The 21,963-nt window shown below is 37.0% G+C and overlaps 1 protein-coding gene across 1 annotated transcript; it reads right to left on the reverse strand.

Annotated features, from left to right (window-relative positions):
- Positions 1-37: 37 nt before the first annotated feature.
- LOC117101819 (beta,beta-carotene 15,15'-dioxygenase-like) lies at positions 38-18,340 on the reverse strand. The gene is made up of 8 exons (XM_033241909.1): positions 18,003-18,340; positions 5,524-5,927; positions 4,951-5,089; positions 4,066-4,532; positions 3,569-3,677; positions 3,196-3,296; positions 2,306-2,417; positions 38-2,022 (listed from the first exon to the last, which is right to left on the reverse strand). The coding sequence occupies exons 1-8, from the start codon at positions 18,085-18,087 to the stop codon at positions 1,868-1,870; spliced, it is 1,572 nt and encodes a 523-aa protein (XP_033097800.1). The 5' UTR covers positions 18,088-18,340; the 3' UTR covers positions 38-1,867.
- Positions 18,341-21,963: the final 3,623 nt, after the last annotated feature.

Raw genomic sequence — 21,963 nt, forward strand, 5'->3', positions numbered from 1 at the left:
TATATATATATATATATATATATATATATATCACCACTTTAAAGGCAAAGCTGGCGATTTTATATCGGCTATCTTGCATCAAGTGGCTGTTATGGTGGACACAAAATTACGTCTCTTTAATTAATGATTCTATTTAAAAAAAAAAGGTGGGGGAGTGGGGATAACCATTGCAAATGCTTATCTTTTTCCTGTCTGCCGGGTAAGAAACAAAACTGCTCTAGATATATGTATGTTTTTGTTTGTCGACCTAAGAATATGACGACACTTTGTCGTGAACAAGCTGATTTATCTGACAATCCTCTTCAAGGTGTACCGGCATTACTTTTATCAATACTCTTCCTACTTTGGTATGATCAAGCATGTTACTTTGTATATAGTTTTATATGACACCATGCATCCCACTGAAAACAGCAAGCTACAAATATCTTAGGACTTACAATATCAAATGAGATTATAATTAGACTAGGAGGAGGACGGCAATTATACATGGCAATACTTGTAATACAATGCTTCAAGACAAAAACAACGGACTCTTACTTTGTCGATAATAATTCGTTGATGATGGCAACACCATTGTTGTTTGACCCACAGTGTCAGCTCACATGACTAGGCTACGCGCTGTAGTAAAAAGCTCTGGGTGTTTATTTGACTAATTACATGCATAGACCCGAATTTTATCAAGTGGACTCGTGGATCTTTCTCAATAAGAAACCGGTGGGTTGAAAATTTTGGGAAACGTTAACTACACTATTTGAAATAGAGGCTTAGTTGTTCTAAAGCTATGATTATATGTACATGAATTTTTATAAATAGTATTATAATATATTAGGCCTATATAAGTTATTACAGTATTATGTTTTATTGTGTCCCCAATAATATTGTTCATCTATATCTAATATGAATGAATATGTTTAATTTAATCCAAGCATTTTAGTTACATAGAAAATCACCAGCTGAACACAAAGCTTTATACAGCAGATAATACATAATTGTAAAAAGTTTTTGTTCATGTGACCAAATTCTATACAATGTTTATCAAGGTTTCACTCTTTAAATTCGGTTATAAAACTATTGCACAATTTTAGATTATTGACAGCATATCACGTGACAAATAAACATGTATCAGATGAGCCTAATTGCTCTGGTTTTTATCAAAAATTTACTACCATATAGCTCCTTCTCTCGCACAGGCATGAGATTTTCATTAATTTATGTTTTACAATATTTTATTTAAATACAAACACATATCCAATTGATCTTAATGGAAATTGTCCATAGCATTTTGAATATGCTGTAGAATGCAAACGAATAAAGTGTCATTCATTGCTATCTCTCCCTTTCTCTCTCAGTATTATTTACTGAGAAATCAATCAATAATGGTAGCGCCCCCTAATAATCAATCAATAATGGTAGCGCCCCCTGATACATATATCTGAGAATCAACAACACTTCCTCGTGCTGGTACATGTTCACACTACACACCATAATTATGTGCACAATACACAACCAATCCAAGTAGAAGCCAAGGTGACTCCGTTCATTATGGACAAGATGATGACCGACTTTGTGAAGTTGTTACCACTTATTGTCTCAGCTGCGACAAGAGTCCTGATGTCCAGAAGTAATTCACTGGCACAGTCTACCGATAGATTTTATCCCTTATTATACCATGGAGATTTCAGCTGCAAAAGGACAGGACGCACTAATGGGCGTGGCTAATCGCAAGGTGATACGATTCACCATTGCGCGCTCATGGAGGACGACATTTCTAGTACAGATGAGATCAACATAGTCCCTGAGTTCACCAAGTATGTCAGCAGTGATGAAATGACGGTTTTTTTTATTAACTATAGCGATTTGTACAGCCTCAGGAACGTTGGTCAAAATGTCCATGGAAAGTTAATCCACATTCTATATTGTTCGGAAGCTGGGCTCGACCTACTTCCTGAAATGTTTTCGCATCTAAAACAAGAAGAAAGGCGCTACGATGTTGTGAATTGACAATACACGACATTACAACACCTGCAATATAAGAATAAGATACTTTAGATGGCTTCCATGTATAACGGGCAGAGCGGGTCGGGCGCTGATAATTCGAAGATGGGGGTGGGTTGGTACGGGTATTTTAATTAGGACATTGGTGTTGATAACCAAAATAGGAGATAATCATCCATATAAACACTTGTTAGCAGTTACAGCATCATCATTGCTATTATTATCATCATCACCACAAGCATCAAAATCAACATTATAATCAAATCAATGATAAATTACTATATGCACAATATTTTCATTTGTATCTTACCATCATCTTCTTCAACAGAACCAGGTGCCGGCAGAAACATTGGCTCGGAAGGGTAACAGTTTGGTTCTTGCCATATCCTATACTCCTTCGTATGGAGGTCGATTTTTGCCATCTGTTGATGCAAGCACATATTTATGTTGTAGATTAATCCTAGCAGAGAAGTACAGTCGTAGTAATGTACCCATTCGGGACCTTTAAGCCTGTCTCACATTATGGCGACCTAACAATGCGGCCGTACCGACCTACGGTCGTATCTGACCGGAAGTAGGACCTGGCGACCAACCGACCACTATATTTTTTTCAACATGTTGAAAACTCGACGACCCTCTCTTCTACACGAGTAAGTTTCTCATAGCAGCTCTCACACTTGTCGGTGTCGGTCGTATACTGATCGCAGTGCATATAGGTCGTGATAGTGAAGTAATTACATTTATTCAGAAAAAATCCACAACAAATTACAGATTGCAAATTATTTACATAGGCATCAAAAGAAGCGGTGGCTTGTCAGTTTGAATACCAATTTATTTTTGATCGAATTTTGCGAATTTATTTTTAAAAGGCTATCATATAGCTCATTCCAGATATTTGAGAGTTGCTTTAGATTTTACGCGACGACGTAGCCCTTGAACGAAAACGCAACGTTCATGCATGCGTTCTAGGTCCTACCGTGGTCGTGCAATCGATCGAAAGCTCATTAACTGCAAGTATAGAGCCCCTCCAAACAGTGAGAGCGCAATAATTTGTTTCCTTGTTCAAAGTGATGTAGTTCACGATTTATAGAGAAAGAGAAATATTGATGTTTATTTTTTATTCGTGTACATGGATAAAAACGATCCCTTTAAATAATATGACTAATAATATGACAACAACAATAATATTAGATAACATACCGCATCTACAAATCCTCCTTTTGGCACATTGGTTGTTCCGTACGCATATCGATATGGCCTTGCATTGTTCTTTTCATAATTAATACATGGCATATCTATACCTAAAAAACAAGTAGGCCTCATTAGAATTCTTAATATTCAGTAAACCTTTAAAAAAAACTAAGCACAAACTATATCCTTAACATTATATTATTACCATTAAAGCTTTCATAAACACCAGTTGTAAAAGGTTTATAAGATAAATCATGTGGACTCCCGGTGAAATTATTTTAGGACTGATAATTAAAACTAAGTATTTATATGATGAGTAGTTGAAATAATTATGTTAATGAAAAACAAAAATGTGTGACTTTAACAATATGTTGTTACTTACCTAGTTCCGACATACACTCTGGTACCAAATAGATCTGTCCATCCTTCTGCAGCTTCGCTGTGGCTGTGCTACATGTTAATGTTACTAGATTGGTACCTTGTGGTGTCCACTGCTTGGTTAAAAACATAAAAATGATAATGAAAACAAAGGAATAATTTGACGGTATAAATTTAGATTTCAAACAGGGCCGTAGATCTACGGCTGTAATTTAAATATTAATATGGCGCCATCTAGAGTTCATTGGCAACTAAACTTTTCCAACTGAAGTCCCTGTGAAGTAGAATAATATGCTGGTCGCCACTTGTTCCGTTAAGAGAAATTATGTGACGTGATAACAGTTAGCAGTTCCCATTCGGGTTTTGATTATTGAAATAGAGGTTGATGAAGGGGTATATGCCAAAGTGCGATTGGACATTTAAAGGATGGATCCATCCCATTAAACTGTTATAAATTCACTATTTTAACCAAAATAATAAACTTCCAATAATGTCACTCACCTTGCCAACATTCAACGGTAAAACGTATCTTCTCAATTGTGGTGATGGGAATTCAGTTTTGCCTTGCGCATCTCCGTTCCGCAAGTAATCCAAATAAAATTTACTAATAAGGTTTCCGTCCTCGTAGCAACACATGTCAAATATGATATGACCATCGTCTTCGTAGCAATTGATCACGTGCATTCCAAACATGGCGTCGGAAACATACTGTGTTTTGTCGATACTACCATCCTCTCTGTTTACAAGGTGAAACCGCACTGGCTCATTTTTGTCAAAGAATAAAGCAGAGCTAACCGTTTTTCTTCGCATAGTCGACATTGCAAGTCTAGGAACATCAATATAGAGTGATTGTTCAAGAAATATGAAATAGTTTTTTGTCATTCCGAAACTGTGGTAGTAACTTGGTTTAGTCCACCGTGTTGCTGGAATGCTGCATATTATTTCTGCTGCTTTTGTCGGATCGGGACCTGAAGGAGGAAATTGTCATAAAATATTGTTGTCATCATCAAACCTATTTTTTCAGGCTCTTTAACCTTGAGATAGGAGGTCAGCGCAATTTTCATATACTACAGTTGCCTCTCTCCACCCAGGAGTAGGGAGCTTGTGATTTCACGACGACGGTAGGACCATGGAGCGAGGTAGAAAACGTAATGACGTCACTAACAAATCTGCGCGCGCATACATGCAGAGAACGTAGGACGGTCACGCATGAGTGACTCCGTTCTAGCGTTGCATCGTCGAACAAATCGAAAGCTCCCTAGTATAAATGAGCTGAATAGATATTTCCATTAATTTTGTTTGAACTATAAAAAAAAAAAAATAAAAAAATTGGAACGTAGCTAACGATCCCCTGCAAACACAAGGTAAACAGAAAGAATGCATTACCTGAATTTGGAGTAAATTTTACAATATTGTAGTAACATCCAAGAAGGTACGATGAAGCCATGTTGTACGTGCAGCCATCTACGTCTTTATGTGGGTGCGAACTTTGCGTGAGGACGGCAAATGTGCGGAATAGATCAACCTAGGGTTTGCAATATATACATTGTTTAAATCCACATGAAACGACTAAAGCAATAAAAAAAATAAAAATAAAAATAAACCCCTCGGGGCGCGCATTTACTCGCGTTTATGCCATATGAGGCTTTAGAGGGGGTGTTTATTTGAATACAGTAAATACGGTATGCATATTATTCATAGTACATTATGTTTGTAACGTAAACCCCGCATAATAATCATAGTAGTGTTCAGGACGCCTAAACCGATCTTTTCAGCATTCACAGAACATGCCAGGTTTGCACTCACACAACTACTTGTGTCATCTCTGCATTCATGTTCTCTTTACACACACACACACACACATATATATATATATATATATCTATATATATAACAAAATTATAATCGGCATAATCATAATAATATAAGATAATCTGAAAACTTAAAAGTATAACTTACCCTATTTTCACTTGACGTTAAATCCTCTGTACTTATCTTCCGCATGTATTGCGTTTCTGTAAGAGTGTACAGATCGTCACCGATCTTCATAAAATTGATGACGTCATTGTCAGTAATGTTTAAAGGAAGAAAATGTGATGCGAATCGTTCAAATATATTTTTACACGGATCCGGAATTCCGAGAGTTCCGAATTCCGACATAACAATCCGTTTGTATTTCATTGCTTTTTCATAGGCTTCACTTCGGAGAAAACGACTTTGATACGTAACCTGGCCGTTCTCTATACTGAACCGGTGGAGTAGTGAAAGGCCATCAAACCAATGTTTATACGAATCTTCTCCGACATCGAAGAGACCTGGCCCGTTTCGAATCATTGTACCATTGATCCATTCTGGAATGTTACCTATGGATAAGAACATTGTATTTAGGTTTACACTTTTTTTCTTAAACACATTTTATAAGAACATTGAGAATGAATTGTTAAAAAAAAATAGGACAAACTGAGGCTGAGGTAAAATATCAAATGAGATTTTTTAGTTTTAAAAAATACTTTAAAAAAATCAAGCTAGTCACACAGTAAATTATTACCGTAATGTATATCAACATTATATCTACTTAATAATTGTCATCAGATGTGAAGTTCCATCAGGGAACAACACAAAATACTCAGCTAAGCTTGTGCTAAAATTCATTCCCCCTCAAATCAGCCGCTTTCATAGTCCCCATCTTTTTGCCATAAAGAGGGTCACTGGTTGTATCGGCGGTGTAAAATAAGAACAAAATAAGAACATTTTGAGACTGAAATTGGCAAAAAATAAGAACAATAAGACTGGCTCTTATAAAAAAAAAGAAGTGTACAGGACCTAGACTGGTAGTGTTGATAACCAGTCCGTGGTTTAACGCTAACAGTTATATCATCGGCGTTTATACAACAAGCAGTGAGTCAAATGATTTAATTCAATGTCGTCTGGACTATTACCCAGTACTGTATTAGGATAGGCCTTTACTTTTTCAGGTCAATGTTATCCATTATACAATGGTCTCGTGAATTTAGGTCACCACATTCACTCACCCCAATTAAAACTCCAATCAAAACAACATCTACTTATTGGTAAAATTAGGGAGTAGCCCACTCTCCTGGCAACAATACCAATGATCTAACTATTCGAAGTCGTTTAGAATAGCTTAAGATCTCCCGAAACACCAAAGCTTCAGGGGTACGTAACCACTGGACTCTACAATTGGGAACACTCCTATTTTCAGGAGTTCTCAAATTTGGAATGCGGGGCAGGGGAGGATCCAGTAGGGGAACGGGGGTGGGGGCACGTCTCCCCTGGTTTTGCCACTAAAATTTAAAAATTTCAATGCAAATCAATGTTATGTGCTAGTCACCTATTCTGAAACTGTTGTGACAACCCCCCCCCCCCTTCCACCCCGTTTGAAAAATTCTGGATCCGCCCCTTTGGGGGAAGGTAATTCTTTTCTTTCTATCTTATTATAGTTGAATGTTTTTTTGTGTATATTCTGTGTTGCTACATTGTGATATTAATGTGTCATGCGACTGGACCCTCTGGGAGAACAGTAAACATTTTACTGAAGAACCCAGTACAAAGAACAAATAAATAAATGAATAAAACTCCTAATCCTCAGACAATACCAGTGGCGGATTCAAGGGGAGGGGATGGCCCGGGTCCGACCGAAACTTTTCAAAATAAATAAAAAATGGTGAAATAAATAAATATATATTCAAACTGTAATTCTGAGAGTGCCATAATCATGCTTTTTAAAAAAAAATTTTAGACCCTCCAACTGGGAAATCCTGGCTCCTCCGCTGTATACAGTACTTTAAGGTATCTGAATTGGAGCTCGGGGAGAAAGAAACAAGCGTTACGTTTAATCGACAATATGACCATTTCAACTTAACCTTGTCAATCGCCCTCTAACGACTGGATAAATCAACTTAATTAGGACTACTGCAAAAGCATCGAAATTACTGCGTCTACGTCTGGCCTTGACAATGAATACGGTTTCGTAAATCTAGGTCACCAGAATCCTGGCAACAGCTCAGCACCAGATGTCAAAGCTATTTGGTTATATAGGCACTGATGGAGATATTATAAACGAGTCTTCCTATCCACTTTTGGCTAATATTTTAACAGGTTTTCTTGTGTAGCCTTTAGGTTCGTTGACTTTCTTCATTACGTGTTGATTTAGCCTTTACTGTTCCCGTCTCGTAGTTTTATGACTCTGTGTCCCAAAGGAAAAGGGTAAGGTACCAGTAATGCAGTCAGTTACCGCTCATGGAATGTAAAGAAATATACCATGATATAAACTTTTTTTTAGCAAAGCATTATTAATGATTAGAAACAATAACGGAAAAAATGAACACAGTCGTGTTTTTTTTTTTCATTTTCATTTATTTATTGAATACTGGAGGTATATGGGAATTCATTCCCCATTCAATGAAAATGTACAAATTGCAATAATCCACGAACACCATAAATCCATGCATTTTTTGAATTACCTTTCAGTGGCATTATTAAATTTGGCATATAGCTTTCAACAAATTAAATTCCATTGCAGAAATATTTTATGTTGCTTTGTCAAAATGACTCAATCGATTGTGCACATACAAATACGCACTACACGGTACAATCTCATCCAGTGCAAAATTATACCGATTTTTTGCGCTTGGTGAGCTGTTATACACGCATATGAATGAGTCTTGTTTGCATATAATATATAAAGAGATCATTAGAGAGGTAAAAAATGTCACAGCACTGTCATGGTTGTCATGGTCATGTTTACACTATATGAATACGGTATGCCTCAAGTTACCTCATATTTAGTTCAGGGTGTTTATATTTTCAAAGGCTAAAGAGCATGAATAATTATGTACTTTATCATAAACTTTGTATGTTTAGGGAGGGGGGGGGCAAGTCAGAGAGAGAACCTCTCCCATCCCCACAAGGAAAGGACACACGGTACGCTCGGCCTCGCATCACCTGCGACGAAGGCTCTGGGTAGCTGTGGCTCCGTCAGGGACATTCCCCACCCCATCGGGTAAATATCATGGTGTCACTATACTCAACAGTCAGATCGTATGTTGTCTAGTTTAGACCTTGGTTTTCTGTTAACTAACGTGAACAGATAAAGCATTCCTTAATAAAACAGTGTTTCCCTTGACAAAAGTTTTGTTATCTGTTGAGGTGAAAAAGATTAAATATATTGGCGTTAATATCTATTAATGTTGTTTGGAATTTTTGATAATCAAAGTGGCAGCTGCATTTCATAGGGAGTAGTGGAGATTGATAATGTTGGCAGACTTTGAAACGAATTAAATAGGCCAAAGCAGCGATTAAAGCCATCATTTCTTATCTTCATAAGATTAGCTGTAATAATTATAATAGGGCCAATACGGGTATAGGGCCAGTACGGGTATGAGCATTAGGTCTAGGCAAGCTTGGTTGTATAAACGTATCTTGGAAAGGCAATATGCCTTCAATTATAGAGATAGGGCCTACTTAAGTTGCGGGTTTCAGGGGAAATTTTGAAATTTTAAAATTTACTAAGAAAAAGTATATTATAAAAATTAATGCAAAAAAAAAGCTGGTCAGTATGTAAGGACGGAGTGCAATATCTGTAGAAGATGGATAATACAGGGAGGGGTATATATACTGTCTCTTATACACATCTAGATGTGTATAAGAGACAGCGTCTGGCCTTGTTATTTAGTCAGAGTGGCATTACTTGTTAAAATAACTCTAATTATATAACTCACATTATATAACTCACATTATATCCGTACCTTACAGTTGTATTTTTGGAATATAAACTAAAAGGTGTTAAAATACAAACATATTCAATCCGTGGCCTGGATGTTTACTTGGCCGTAGAAGCCAGGCTCCGGAGAAAAAAATGTAACGTTGAACAAACCAACCACCCGCCACCCCCAGTTTTTTATATTCAACAATCTGTGTCTTGTTAAGTTAACCGTTCCTGAGCCTTTTTTGTGTCTTAGAGAGACCAGTTGTACAACATATATATCAAACAAATTTTTTTCCTCCGGAGTCTGGATATAACTCAAACGATAAAGTACAGATGTAAATAGGTTAATTGTTTCGGCATTGGTAACCCAATTCGAGACAGGAATCTAACTCCTTTTCAGGAATTCTTCGTAACATTATCCACACGTGCACCATTGTTTTATTAGTGTTTTTCCTATTATAGATAATTGTTCCAATATTGGTTGCCGGGGTGTACGGTACGAGGTACGTTTCTGTGGAAAAAATCATGTACTACTGTATCTCAAATAAAAATGTGCCGATAACATTTAAGATTTCTTGATTCAAATTCGACATTCTTTTCAAAAGTTTCTATCTGTCTAGTTATCTGCTAAAAATATTGATTTTTGATGATAACCATGGTGATGATTATAATGATGATGATGATAAATCTATCCCCCTTGCGCAAAATGAACTTGAAGACAACATCGTAACTAGGAGCCACAACGATCTTTTCCTTATAATCCTGGAAGTTATTGCATTAAAATTCAATGGAATAATTTAGGCCTACGTCATTTGATGTTTTAGGCCTACACCAACTGATGTTATACAGTATTGTGAATTACGCGATTAAATTCAGAATGTTCATTAAGATAATTAAATGATAATCGGTTTAGGCAGGTTGATAAAAACCATATTAGAGAATGGATATAACCACAGTGCCTCTATCTTACTAATATATTATAAAAATCATACCAACACTGCTTTAATTTAAAGCGATCGATAACGCTGTCATTAAATTTCTTATTTCTGCAAAGACAAAGTTATTATCTTCTCTTCGTCCCTAGCTAGTTGATTTTTATTACGAGTCACGAGGGACAAGATGTCGTAGGCCTACAAGTAGTGCATGATCTGGAATTCTAGGTATGTCTCATAACCAGACAATAAGCACAGGGTCCAGCTAAATTTAGAAATCAAAATAAAAGGCCAATTATACCCATCGCTTAGCATTCATATCCAATCGGTATTTTCACACACTCTGCCAGCGGACGTCGCTGGCCGCCGGAGTTGCCATCCAGGCCAGGTCGAAATACCCTGGACAACAGAGTCCAAACCGAGTCATCATAATTGTCACTATCATGACGTTTTTAAATGTCACTAAGGCTAATGGAGAGACAAGTACAATAGCGGTACTGCTCTATTCCCTACTGTGCTATTATATAAGGACAGACACAATATGGTTCGAGCGTTCTTTCATCCGTTCCAGAAATGCATTTAAGTATATACAAATAAACATAATTTGCCGTTCCAAGTTAACATAATAATAATAATAACGATTTTTTAAAGCGCAAACATCACCACCAAACATACTGTGATTGCCAGTCCCTATTGTGATTAATTTTACTTCCATCAAACTTATGTGATTGCCAGTCCCTATTGTGGTCTAAGAACACCATTTTTGACCAGCCTAAACCATAAAACCTCTCTCCGTAAGCCTTAACCACGGATGTTATTCCAGATCCAGATGATGATCATCAAAATCATCATGAACCTCGACATCATCATCGTCATCCTCCTCATTATCCCCATCATCAAACTTATTACCAGAATATTTTGTGTAATCACTATCCTCCTTATTATCGTCAATCACCATCATCATCGAATACGATGTACTATAATTGCACGGTTGACAGATCTCATTTTAGTCCAACTACAACACTACACTCATCAGTCTCACGTCGCAAGGGGTCATGCCATGCTTAATTAGCCATGGGATCAGAGAGTAACTCTGTAAATACACCCTACAAAAGTGTAACATTAACAGAATGTCAATAAACTATTATAATTAGGCTTCAGGGTATACAGATGGGAGCCTCGAGTGAGCCGCTCTTCGATCTCATATTGTAGACGACAAGTTTAAAAAAAATCGCTGCAGGAAATATTTTATCCTTTTAAGCTTATGTTTTATAGGCAATCATTAATAAACCAGTTAGTATGGCGGAATAGGTACGGTAGACTTCGTTTCTTTAGATAAGCCTACGTCTATATAATGAAACCTGAAACACTTCGACTTGATATAAACGCAATTTAAATAGAATATTCGTGTAAGATGTAAATAAGGACGAATCAATTGGCAAAATTATCCAATCATAGGATACAAAAACCTTAATCGCAAAAGGTTCAATTTTCACATAAAATTAGTATCGCGGTTGGGTGCTGATCAAAACAAAACGCTTGGTACTGGAAGCCAATCAACGTTAACAACGGGATGTACGGAACATGATACGTCAGAATGATGAGAAGTATGTGGCGGTGGTGGAAGTTGGTTCTGGGTGGCTTCAAATCGTACAGGGGTAGGAGCACGATGAATAGGCTTAGCCATATCTGGCCAGGTGATCCACCGTACAGGGATATAAGTGCATGAAGGATAGGCTTCTAGCTTCTACCTGGATGGCTACACAGAAACAGGACAATGGTTAATAAGCCAAGCTCGGAGGGGGGGGGGGGTAAGCTCTTCAAATAAGAAGTAACCTATGTACATGTGCGCTGGTTAATAAGCCAAGCTCGGAGGGGGGGGGGGGTAAGCTCTTCAAATAAGAAGTAACCTATGTACATGTGCGCTGGACCAGTGGCGGATCCAGGAATTCCAAATAGAGGGGCTCAGTCACCAGTAAGGGAACTTTTGCAGATGGAGGGTCAGCACACTTTAGCCCCACGGCTAAATTTCTGTGGCCAGATGCCTGGAAAATGTCACTCTCAAACTTAAATTTTTTATTATAATTTTTATTTTTTCCCTCTCCATTTCCCCTAAAATGGCTTCGCCCTCTCCCCCCCCCCCTACTCTAGAACCGCCACGTGGACGTGCATTGAAGTGGGTCTAGAGGGATTGTAGGAAATGGAATTGGCTGATGAATAACATAGGATGGTCTACCAATAGGCCTACGTTCACCATTTTTAGAAATAAATCTTCTGCATTTATTTCATTATAATATTAGCGGTGATAAAAGTGTCGTTGCGTTGATTCTCAATGTAGACTGGCAGGTAGTAACATACAGTAAGCAGCTAATATAGGTCTATATCAATCGCCGCTAATAAAACCATCTTCAATAATGGGCGTAGTCATGTCTTAAATTGAGAGCCGGATATGATTCATGGGGATTCCCCGCGTCCGCTTGGGTAGGATACTAGTTAGGGAATGGTTAGGCACACTCTCTCTTTGTAGCTCGGTCCCCGGGCACTGAAATAGGACAAGGTCACGGCCACATTGTCCGTCTTCACACCGGGCTACTTTTTGTTGTTTTCTGCATGTCCATGTTCCCTGTGGCGACGAAAACCATCTACCATACATCGTTTGCAGATATTCATTAGAAAGTACAGTACGGTACATCACCCGTCGTGTGTTATGAGTAGATGTGATTTCCTCGATTGACCGCTTCCATCCCAGTCGTTGGTTCCTCCATGGTTCATTTAAGGACTGTACAGTTAATACAAGTCTATGGTTCAATCGGTTTCAATCGCACCATGACCTAAAAAAAAATCTATTAGCTCACTCCAAGATCCACTACAATAACAGACCAATACTTGGTAGAATCGAAAATTTCACCAAAGTGGTCATTACTACATGTGTGACAGATAACTCTCAGTTTAAACACAATCATTATCTACTTTATGTTTAAATTTCACGCCGTAAGCATGTAACTATGATGCTTGTAGGCATTTTGCTGTAGCATGATTCAGCCGATAAAAAAAATGCAGAGGAAATTCACCCCTAGTGACTAAACTAGGCTAGCGCGTATTATAAATGCCGTATCAGAGAGGAGGTCGCTGGTACCCGAAGGAGATATTGAAAAAATATAATCGCAGACTTATCTATGCTTTGGCTTCAGTCCATATCCAAAACCACAATCGGATTTAATGTTATGTATAGAGCTTTAGTTAGAGGAAATGCGTTGAGTGAGAGGGACTGGAACGATAAAAAATTCGAGGAGTCAGCAAGGGGAATAGAGGATAAAAATAATACTTAGTGGTACGTCTTGTGCTGAAAATGTGTAATCGTGGCAAATCCTACCGGTACATTTCGTTGTATTCTATAGAGCATGGACCTCTCTAAATACAAAACTAATCGCAGGCACATTACATAACATTCCCGGTTGTCCTATGTTCTCGTGATTATTAAAGCGTGCTTTTCATTCATTAGCCTCCCATATTATAGATACGAGCCCGCTTAAAATAGTAAACTTAAGGGTACGTGGGACTGTAACTTACCCGGCGCTTATAATATTACAATATGTACAGGTCAAAAAAAATTATTATGTGACGTCCAACAGACATATGCCCAGACATTGTGGCAATGAACCTTTGAGGAAAACGTTTTTTGAGGAAAACTTTTATAATCGCTTTTCAGGCTTTGGGAATTAAGGAACGGATTTTAGCCCAATAACGCCTGAAATGTGTCCAGAGTAGGGTCACAAAACAAGGTCAATTTTGCCAGTGTAATTAGAAGATGAATCCGAGCCTCAATGCTAGATGTTTTATAGCCTGATTCTGAACGTTATGAGCTCTCCGTCATGTTTGGTTGCGATAGAGCGCGTAGGCCTGGTTAAAACCTTGTTTCACACTAGAGCAATTTATACGGGATGATGCAAATAATGTTAAGCTACGAGGTACAGTATAAAACCAGCGTTGCTTGCTTTTGCATTAACGCGTCTGCACGCGTACTACTGGTACTACACACACACACACCCATCCACCCCCAAACACACAGGACGTAAACTCACGAGATCGTCACTTTCAGCATCTCCCTAAAAATGTTCTCATGCGTGTTGATAGGATTTCTTTTCTGAAGCTGTGACTTCATTCCGAACATTGGCGACGATACCACCACTATCGTTTAAGACCCTGGTGAACCTAATCGAGCAATGACATGATTCCAGCGTAGGTGGGTTAGGCTGGGTTGGGATACAAGTGTTCGTGTCATTAACTAACATTCAAAGGGCCCAAAATAAACTTGCACAGTACTTTGAACCACTACTGTCACACACCTCTATTCGCTAAGCCGAAGGATCACATTCAAGAAGGAGCAAATCGCTACCAGCAGGTGCTTGTAATTACGATATTTTATTATTGCTTGGCTCTATTGAAATATTAAACCATAAATGGAGGAACAGAGCTTCAATCAGAGTCTTTGTTCTTTATACTTACTTATTTCATTGTCCTTATTACAGTATACAGGTTCTCATAATAATTTTTGCATTTATCGTGATTGAACAAGTGGTTCAGATGCGCCAGGTAGTGTAGAAATGCGCAGTACGCGTGGACAGTGTGGGGCCCCAGACGCGCGAGGTACTGTTGAAATGCGCAATACGCGTGGATATGTAAAAACTGTTTATCGCCAGTATGGAGCGCTTGTACTTAGTAGCATACAAATTCTCAACTGTCGATATTCGTGTGATTAAACTTTAACCGGATATTACTAGAAGTTTACTCACTCGAGGAAGTAACATATTATGAAAACTTTTCTCAAACGGTTTCTCGATGACAAATGTTATATTTGTACCTGGCAACTATGTCTGGCAAACACGGCATCCTACTCTTGAATGGGAAAATAGTTTGATATTACAGAATACAGAAAACTTAGGCTCATGTCCAAGGGTATCTGTTCACACTTTGAAATGCATGCTGACGCGCAAAATGTAATGTATACCATATTCCTCAGTGCATTAATTTGTATGCTTATATTTTTTATATTACTATCTTTATCCTTTATGTAATTATTAAAAATTATTGTTTTATTTTTACTTTTAGTAGATTTTTTGTTACAATCGTTGAAATATTATTGCATCCTTAAAAATAGGCCTTACTATTTTCATTATAATTATCCTTATCTGTTATTATTACCAGGCCTACTAATTTTACTGTTATCGCTTTTACAGTTAAGTTTACTACAGTCTGAATGACACTATTTACTGTTGTTATTACAATAATTACTGTTAAGATTAGGTATCATTATCATTATGTAGAATGTACAGGACTAATCGAAACCTAAAATATTTGAGAAAAATGAGTGTACAAATAGTTTATAAGCATATATATTTCGTCAAGGAAAACTTTCCATTTAATCAGAAATTGGGTTTTAAAAACATTATGCAACGGTCATAATCTGCCACCGTAGAAGGAAACCCTGCCACTACTTTCACACCTGCGACTACACAGGGTGGATTGATTTCGGCGCCAATCTTAGCATGATCATGGAGGAATTAGTTTAGACTAAACTAATTCTCCATGGCATAATACAGTATGCCACAGCCATTCCTACTGTAGGACTAGGCCTAATTGATCAAAATAATGGGCCTATAGCATATTACCTTAGTGAGACTTTTAAATGATACATTTTTGTAATTAAGAAGCCCCGTTAAGAAGTTTGAAACCAAATTTTTCAGGTAGGTTAGGCATATGCAAGACCATCCGTAATATTACCAGATTTTACGCATTCTAACACGTGCCAAATGACATGTGTTCATGTATATATCTTGGCAGGCCCTATAAAAATAATCAGAAAGATAACGGTGCTAAAGAGTGATTGATGACTCGCTGTGGGATCACAGACAGCGACAAACGACCCAACATGGTTTATCTAACTAGGCCTACGGTTTGATTTTTATGCCTTCGTCTAAATTGGTCTTGTGTGCTTGTGTCCATTTGCTTTTGAAATTCGCCTTACCCTATTAGGCCTTACCATTCCCCTTAACTTCAAACTTTTTCTATAAAATTATATTCGTAAGATCCTACCATATTGCATTATTTGTTTCATACTAATTACTATTGTTGTGTTAAAAAACGAAAATAAAGAAAGTCTAGCCGACTTGTTGAATCCAGGGAAAGCTGATGATGCATGGAAGGCTCGTCTCTTATGGGTGTTGCTGTATATCGATATAGACTATATGAACACAATTAACTTAATGATGAGAGATGGTTGCGTGGGAGTTCTGATGAGTAGGCATGTGTTACGACAGCTAACATAATCAATGTGTGGTTCTATACAATTTAAAGTATAATATTTTACACTTTATTATGTTGTGTTCGGGCTAAATTGGTCTCTGTATGCTGGGAGACCATTACTTAATCCTGATCCAGATTATAGCCGTACATACATACATTGTTCATTTTGGATAGGCCTAGGCCCTAGCCTATAACGAAACGGTAATATCATCAATCAGTCAAGTATGAATGTTGTTTCCTTTTTTATTCCACTAGGAAGCATTTAAATTGTAAGTTGTCTCATACTAACATGTGCTTTAGCTTACAGTTTTAATAGGTCAAATAATAAAATTTATATACACTTTACCGTATTTCATACAAATACTACAATTACATAATAATTAGAAATTTCCGAAAAAATTACAATATGACCAGAAAATAGGTCAAATATGGCATTAACATAACTATACATAGCATATTAATAATTAATACGGTATTATTATTATTAATTATATTTAATTAAATTAAGCCTAATGATATCTTTGAGTTTTTTAAGGCAGGGATGATATTGAAACATGTATGAAATTCAGAAGTGATTTTTTAGGACTTTATAGATAATCGGTGTTTTTTGGGCCTAAAAGGGCTGGTGATATCGATGTCAGAACAGTCAACAGTGTTGGTAGCCGAACGTGGGGATCATTGCATCGACTGTGCTGAGACAAGTGGAACGCAGTATGCAATACTTTTAGAGTGTTGGACGAGAATGCTATATGACAGCATGAGCCTTCAATTATTATTGTTTGTGATGAGGACAACTTGAGAGTGACCTTTAACGCCAGCAACAGGCATGGCTGAAGGGCCGGATTTTCAACATCTGGCCCTCTAAGCATTTTTGTTTGGCAATTTAGTCTGCGCGTTGTTAGTGCAAAAGTGGGTCTGAGAATGGTCAAAGCTAGGGGAGAGAGGTGTGTGTGGGGGTCACCGTGTATAACGCCAGTAAACTTGTGTTTGTTACAATATTTTTGCATTTGAAGTTTGTATCGCTAAGGTTAGAATAAAAAATTGTTGTAATATATTTATAGTGTTGTAGACAGCAGTAAAGTAGTTAAAGCTTCAAGAACTATTATTGCACCAGTCACTATTGTACCACTGTTCAAAATTGCCGATCAAAAAAATAAAGGAGAGAGGATAATTAAAGACAAACTTAAAAATTAAATGCTGTACAAATCTCAAAGGATCGACTCTACAATCTGAACAAGCCATATAATCTGTATCCTACCAAGGTTTATCTTTTGGGTAACTTTAAGTCAATATAGGCCTAGTATTACCGATAGGCCTAATACTAATAGTTACACAGTCAATGGCAACCGGCTTCATTCACCAGGTGGTATCAACTGCAACGTGCGAAGGGTACAATCACACTCTTGCCAGTGGATTCCGCAAAACCATGTACACACACATATCAATATATACAATCAATATTGAAGGTCACTCACCTGTAATTTTTGTTGCTACTGGTTCAATGTGCTCCTCTAGTGTAGATTCAAACAGTCGTGCGAAATGTGGATCTTTCTTTGCCATAGTATCTTCAAAGTATCCGTCTTAATATTTGCGAATGACAAGAATAATTACAAACGCTTCAAAAATGAGGTAGGTGCAATTAGTCCCTTAAGAAAAACTCTCTGTCAGTTCTCTGCTAGGCCCGCATGTGCAACAGTATATTGTGTTCAATCTGTACAAAGGAGAGTGATGGAAAGAAGGAGGATAGGAGAACGAGTGTTGAAGCCAAGTACCGGCTGGTGTGGACTGACTATTCAAAGTGAACCGAATCTACCGCGCAGTAGCGTTATATTACGATTCATGGCCTGCCCACTCTTTGTTTTAATTTGCGACTCAAGGTCATCAACGTAAACCCAGAGGAGACTGAGATTGACCAATCACCGCCTCGCTAACAGTTGTGTAATCGAACTTTTTCATGCGTAACAGAATCTGTACTACAGTATATTATACAGTCATGAAAGCAATAGCTATATTTTTATAAAAGGGGTGGAGTGTAATATTCATTGAATTTTGAAAATACAAAGTACATAATTCTTGGTTATAACCGTAGGGATTCATTAAAAAAAAAAAAACAGTTTCGATGGTCTCACTAGGCCAATATTATATCTGCACATACTTCCTAAATTTGTAGTAGGCCTACTGTAATTTGTCGAATTCTAAAAATATAACACACGGGTGATATATGATAAACGATTGATCATGGTCATGCGTACTCTTGTAGTTATAGACATTTAATTTAAAAATACTGTAGAAATAATAATTCGGTTGTAAAAACAACTTTGTAATTTATGGTATCATTTATTAATAAAGATTCATGCCTTTTACAAATTAATATGGTAAATTAATTATTTTATTTTAAAAGGGTTATTTTTCATTTAAAAAGTTGTATCTATTTTCAGTATCGTAGCAAGCTAATCCTCTCATTATGGCGTTAATGTGAGGGGAAAGGTCAGGGGAAATCTCCTTCCAGGAAATATGGACCATCGACCCCCTCCTCCGTCGTCCGACGCCATGACGAGGTCGATTCAAACAAAGTTATTGCGATTGCCAATCCCTAAATAATATTGTGGTCTAAAAGCAAAATTATGGACGAACATTAACAACGAAACTCTCATGAACCGTCCGAGGCTCTAGGCGGTCCCCTTGTTTCGGAAATTTCAAGTGAAAGTGAATTAAAAACTTGGATGAAGGAATTTTAAAATTGATGAATTTTTTTATGCTGCCATAATCTTTTACAAAAAGCGTGATTTACTTGAAATTAATACCAGTCGGCGGTATTTAATAAAGATAGGAAAAATAAAGTTTGTAAAGATGTGTCCTACCTAATAATAACATTACTGCTACTGCTACTCTACTACTAAAATAAACAATAATAATAAATGATAATAATAATATCAATAATAATAATATTAATTATTACTAATTATTATTATTACATTACATTCATGATTATTAACATTATTAATATTATAATTACAATTGTGTAATAATTATTTTTAATATTTGTATCAAGCTAATTGCTGCCACTTTTTCGCAACGTATCTAAAATATTTCCAAACTGACAAATACTAATAATAGCCATATTTTAGCCCAAAACTACGGATATGTGATCAAATTGACTGGATTATTGTGTGAACAAAAAGTACAGGACCTCTTCTAAAGTAGTGCTACGAAATATAGGTCAGAAAACTTAAGTTCGTTGTTGTTTGAACAAGAGGAGTTTGTTTCCTTTAAATAGGTGACATGGTTCTCGTCACCCTAGCTTCGTAATATCAACTCGCCAGTAAAGCCACTTGAGTACCCGGCGTCGCCTACTGGGCCGTGTGGTCTGAACTCATTAGCCTAGCTTCCCGAAACACATGTCTTATTCAATGAGCTACTTGGTTTCATTATCATTATTGTAACTTAGGAAACAAACCAATTGCATGTGTTACTGGTAATGTATCTAAATATTATATTAAGTCTACCATGCCATACATCACTTGCAAGACACCGAATATTAGGTCTATAAAAGTTACTGTGGCCTGTGTGGGTGTGTCACATTGTTGTAATTTTTCTTTTATTCTAAAACTATATTTGATCTTCCAGTAGGCCTATTTTTTTATAATTATTATTCCAACTCTTTAGCAGCAAAGCAGAATAGAAGAAGCCCTCTATATTCTCACATCATCGGGGTTTAAATACAAATTCTAACGCCATTAGGCACTTAGTATATTTGGGGTATGAGAAAAAAGTAAGAACCTCAAGTCATTGATTGTAATACACAGTGGCGTCCCCCTCCCCCAGTACAGTATGAGTGAGAGCGAGTCTCAAATCGTTAGTAGGCCTATGAGTACATTCTCAAATCATTCAGAGTATGCGTAGCTAGGCCTACAAGTTGAGATTTTGTAAATCGTACTTATTCGAATAAACGCCCCCTTGAATAATAAACACCCCCCAGAGCCTCAATTGGAATACAGTAAACGCCTCCCTCGAATAAAGGCCCTTAAATGACTGTAAACAAATTAATGGAAGCAATATTAACACATGCTATTAATGTTTTGCACTAGTAGAACTTTTTTTTCAAACCTGGTTGAGATCAATACGTCTTTATGATCACGCAATAACACTGATATTCGATGTAGGCATGGGTGTCGATCGGGGGGGGGGAGGGAAAGGGGACACGCCCCCTACATTTCAAAGAGGGAGAGGCATCATCGATTGCCCCACCGCACTATTCACCATTTATATAATTAAAACTCCACTTTTCAAAGTGAGTGGAAAGAAAAACAATTACGAATGACTGTTAAATCATCTTATTCAAAAGAATATAACATTATCATAAGTAGGTAATAAGATAATTAATTATTTTATAAGAATGTTATTCTGTACAAAATATAAGTGGCTTTATCATTCAAGATTACGAGTAAGTTAAAAAAACTTGTTGATGATAAATAGGCCTATTCTAAAAACATGGTATGGTAATAAATGTTAATTTTAAAGAATGCTGTCCTTAACATCAATCAAATTTTCTTACTCTATAAAATGCCGGAAGTTTCAAAGGCTCCCTTTTTCTTTTTCCCATTCATCTCCACTTCCACCCCCTCCCCCACCTTGCCATTAATGGCTGGCATCAAATCGTTCAAAGTACTGTATGAATGCATCAAGTAGATTTATTCATAGTGTCAACTCTTTTGGATCTACAGGTTAGCAACGCTGCCAAAGAATCTATACGGAAAGTAAAGGAATTTTAAAATCTGTCCACTCTGTGATAGATTTCAGCGATATACACATCTAGATGTGTATAAGAGACAGGGCCTAATACTAATAGTTACACAGTCAATGGCAACCGGCTTCATTCACCAGGTGGTATCAACTGCAACGTGCGAAGGGTACAATCACACTCTTGCCAGTGGATTCCGCAAAACCATGTACACACACATATCAATATATACAATCAATATTGAAGGTCACTCACCTGTAATTTTTGTTGCTACTGGTTCAATGTGCTCCTCTAGTGTAGATTCAAACAGTCGTGCGAAATGTGGATCTTTCTTTGCCATAGTATCTTCAAAGTATCCGTCTTAATATTTGCGAATGACAAGAATAATTACAAACGTTTCAAAAATGAGGTAGGTGCAATTAGTCCCTTAAGAAAAACTCTCTGTCAGTTCTCTGCTAGGCCCGCATGTGCAACAGTATATTGTGTTCAATCTGTACAAAGGAGAGTGATGGAAAGAAGGAGGATAATTATTATTATTATTATTATTATTATTGTACCGTAGTTTTGTTTTTTTTTTTCTTTTGTGGGGTTATCCCCATCATGTAATTATCTACGAAAATTACATGATGAGATAAAAAATAATACAACAATCACACAGGAACTCATAATACTAATGTAATATTATCTGGGCTACT

This window comes from Anneissia japonica, unplaced genomic scaffold (assembly GCF_011630105.1).
Source record: "Anneissia japonica isolate Jap-2015-1 unplaced genomic scaffold, ASM1163010v1 scaffold4988_len2956909_cov206, whole genome shotgun sequence".
Lineage (NCBI taxonomy): Eukaryota > Metazoa > Echinodermata > Crinoidea > Comatulida > Comatulidae > Anneissia > Anneissia japonica.

Coding starts and splice junctions, on each gene's coding strand:
- LOC117101819 (XM_033241909.1), bottom strand. CDS start 18,087: ATGGCAAAGAAAGATCCACATTTCGCACGACTGTTTGAATCTACACTA. Junction 2,418..3,195: donor AAGGAGGATTTGTAGATGCG/GTATGTTATCTA, acceptor TTGCATCAACAG/ATGGCAAAAATCGACCTCCA. Junction 2,023..2,305: donor TTCTGTTGAAGAAGATGATG/GTAAGATACAAA, acceptor CTTATATTGCAG/GTGTTGTAATGTCGTGTATT.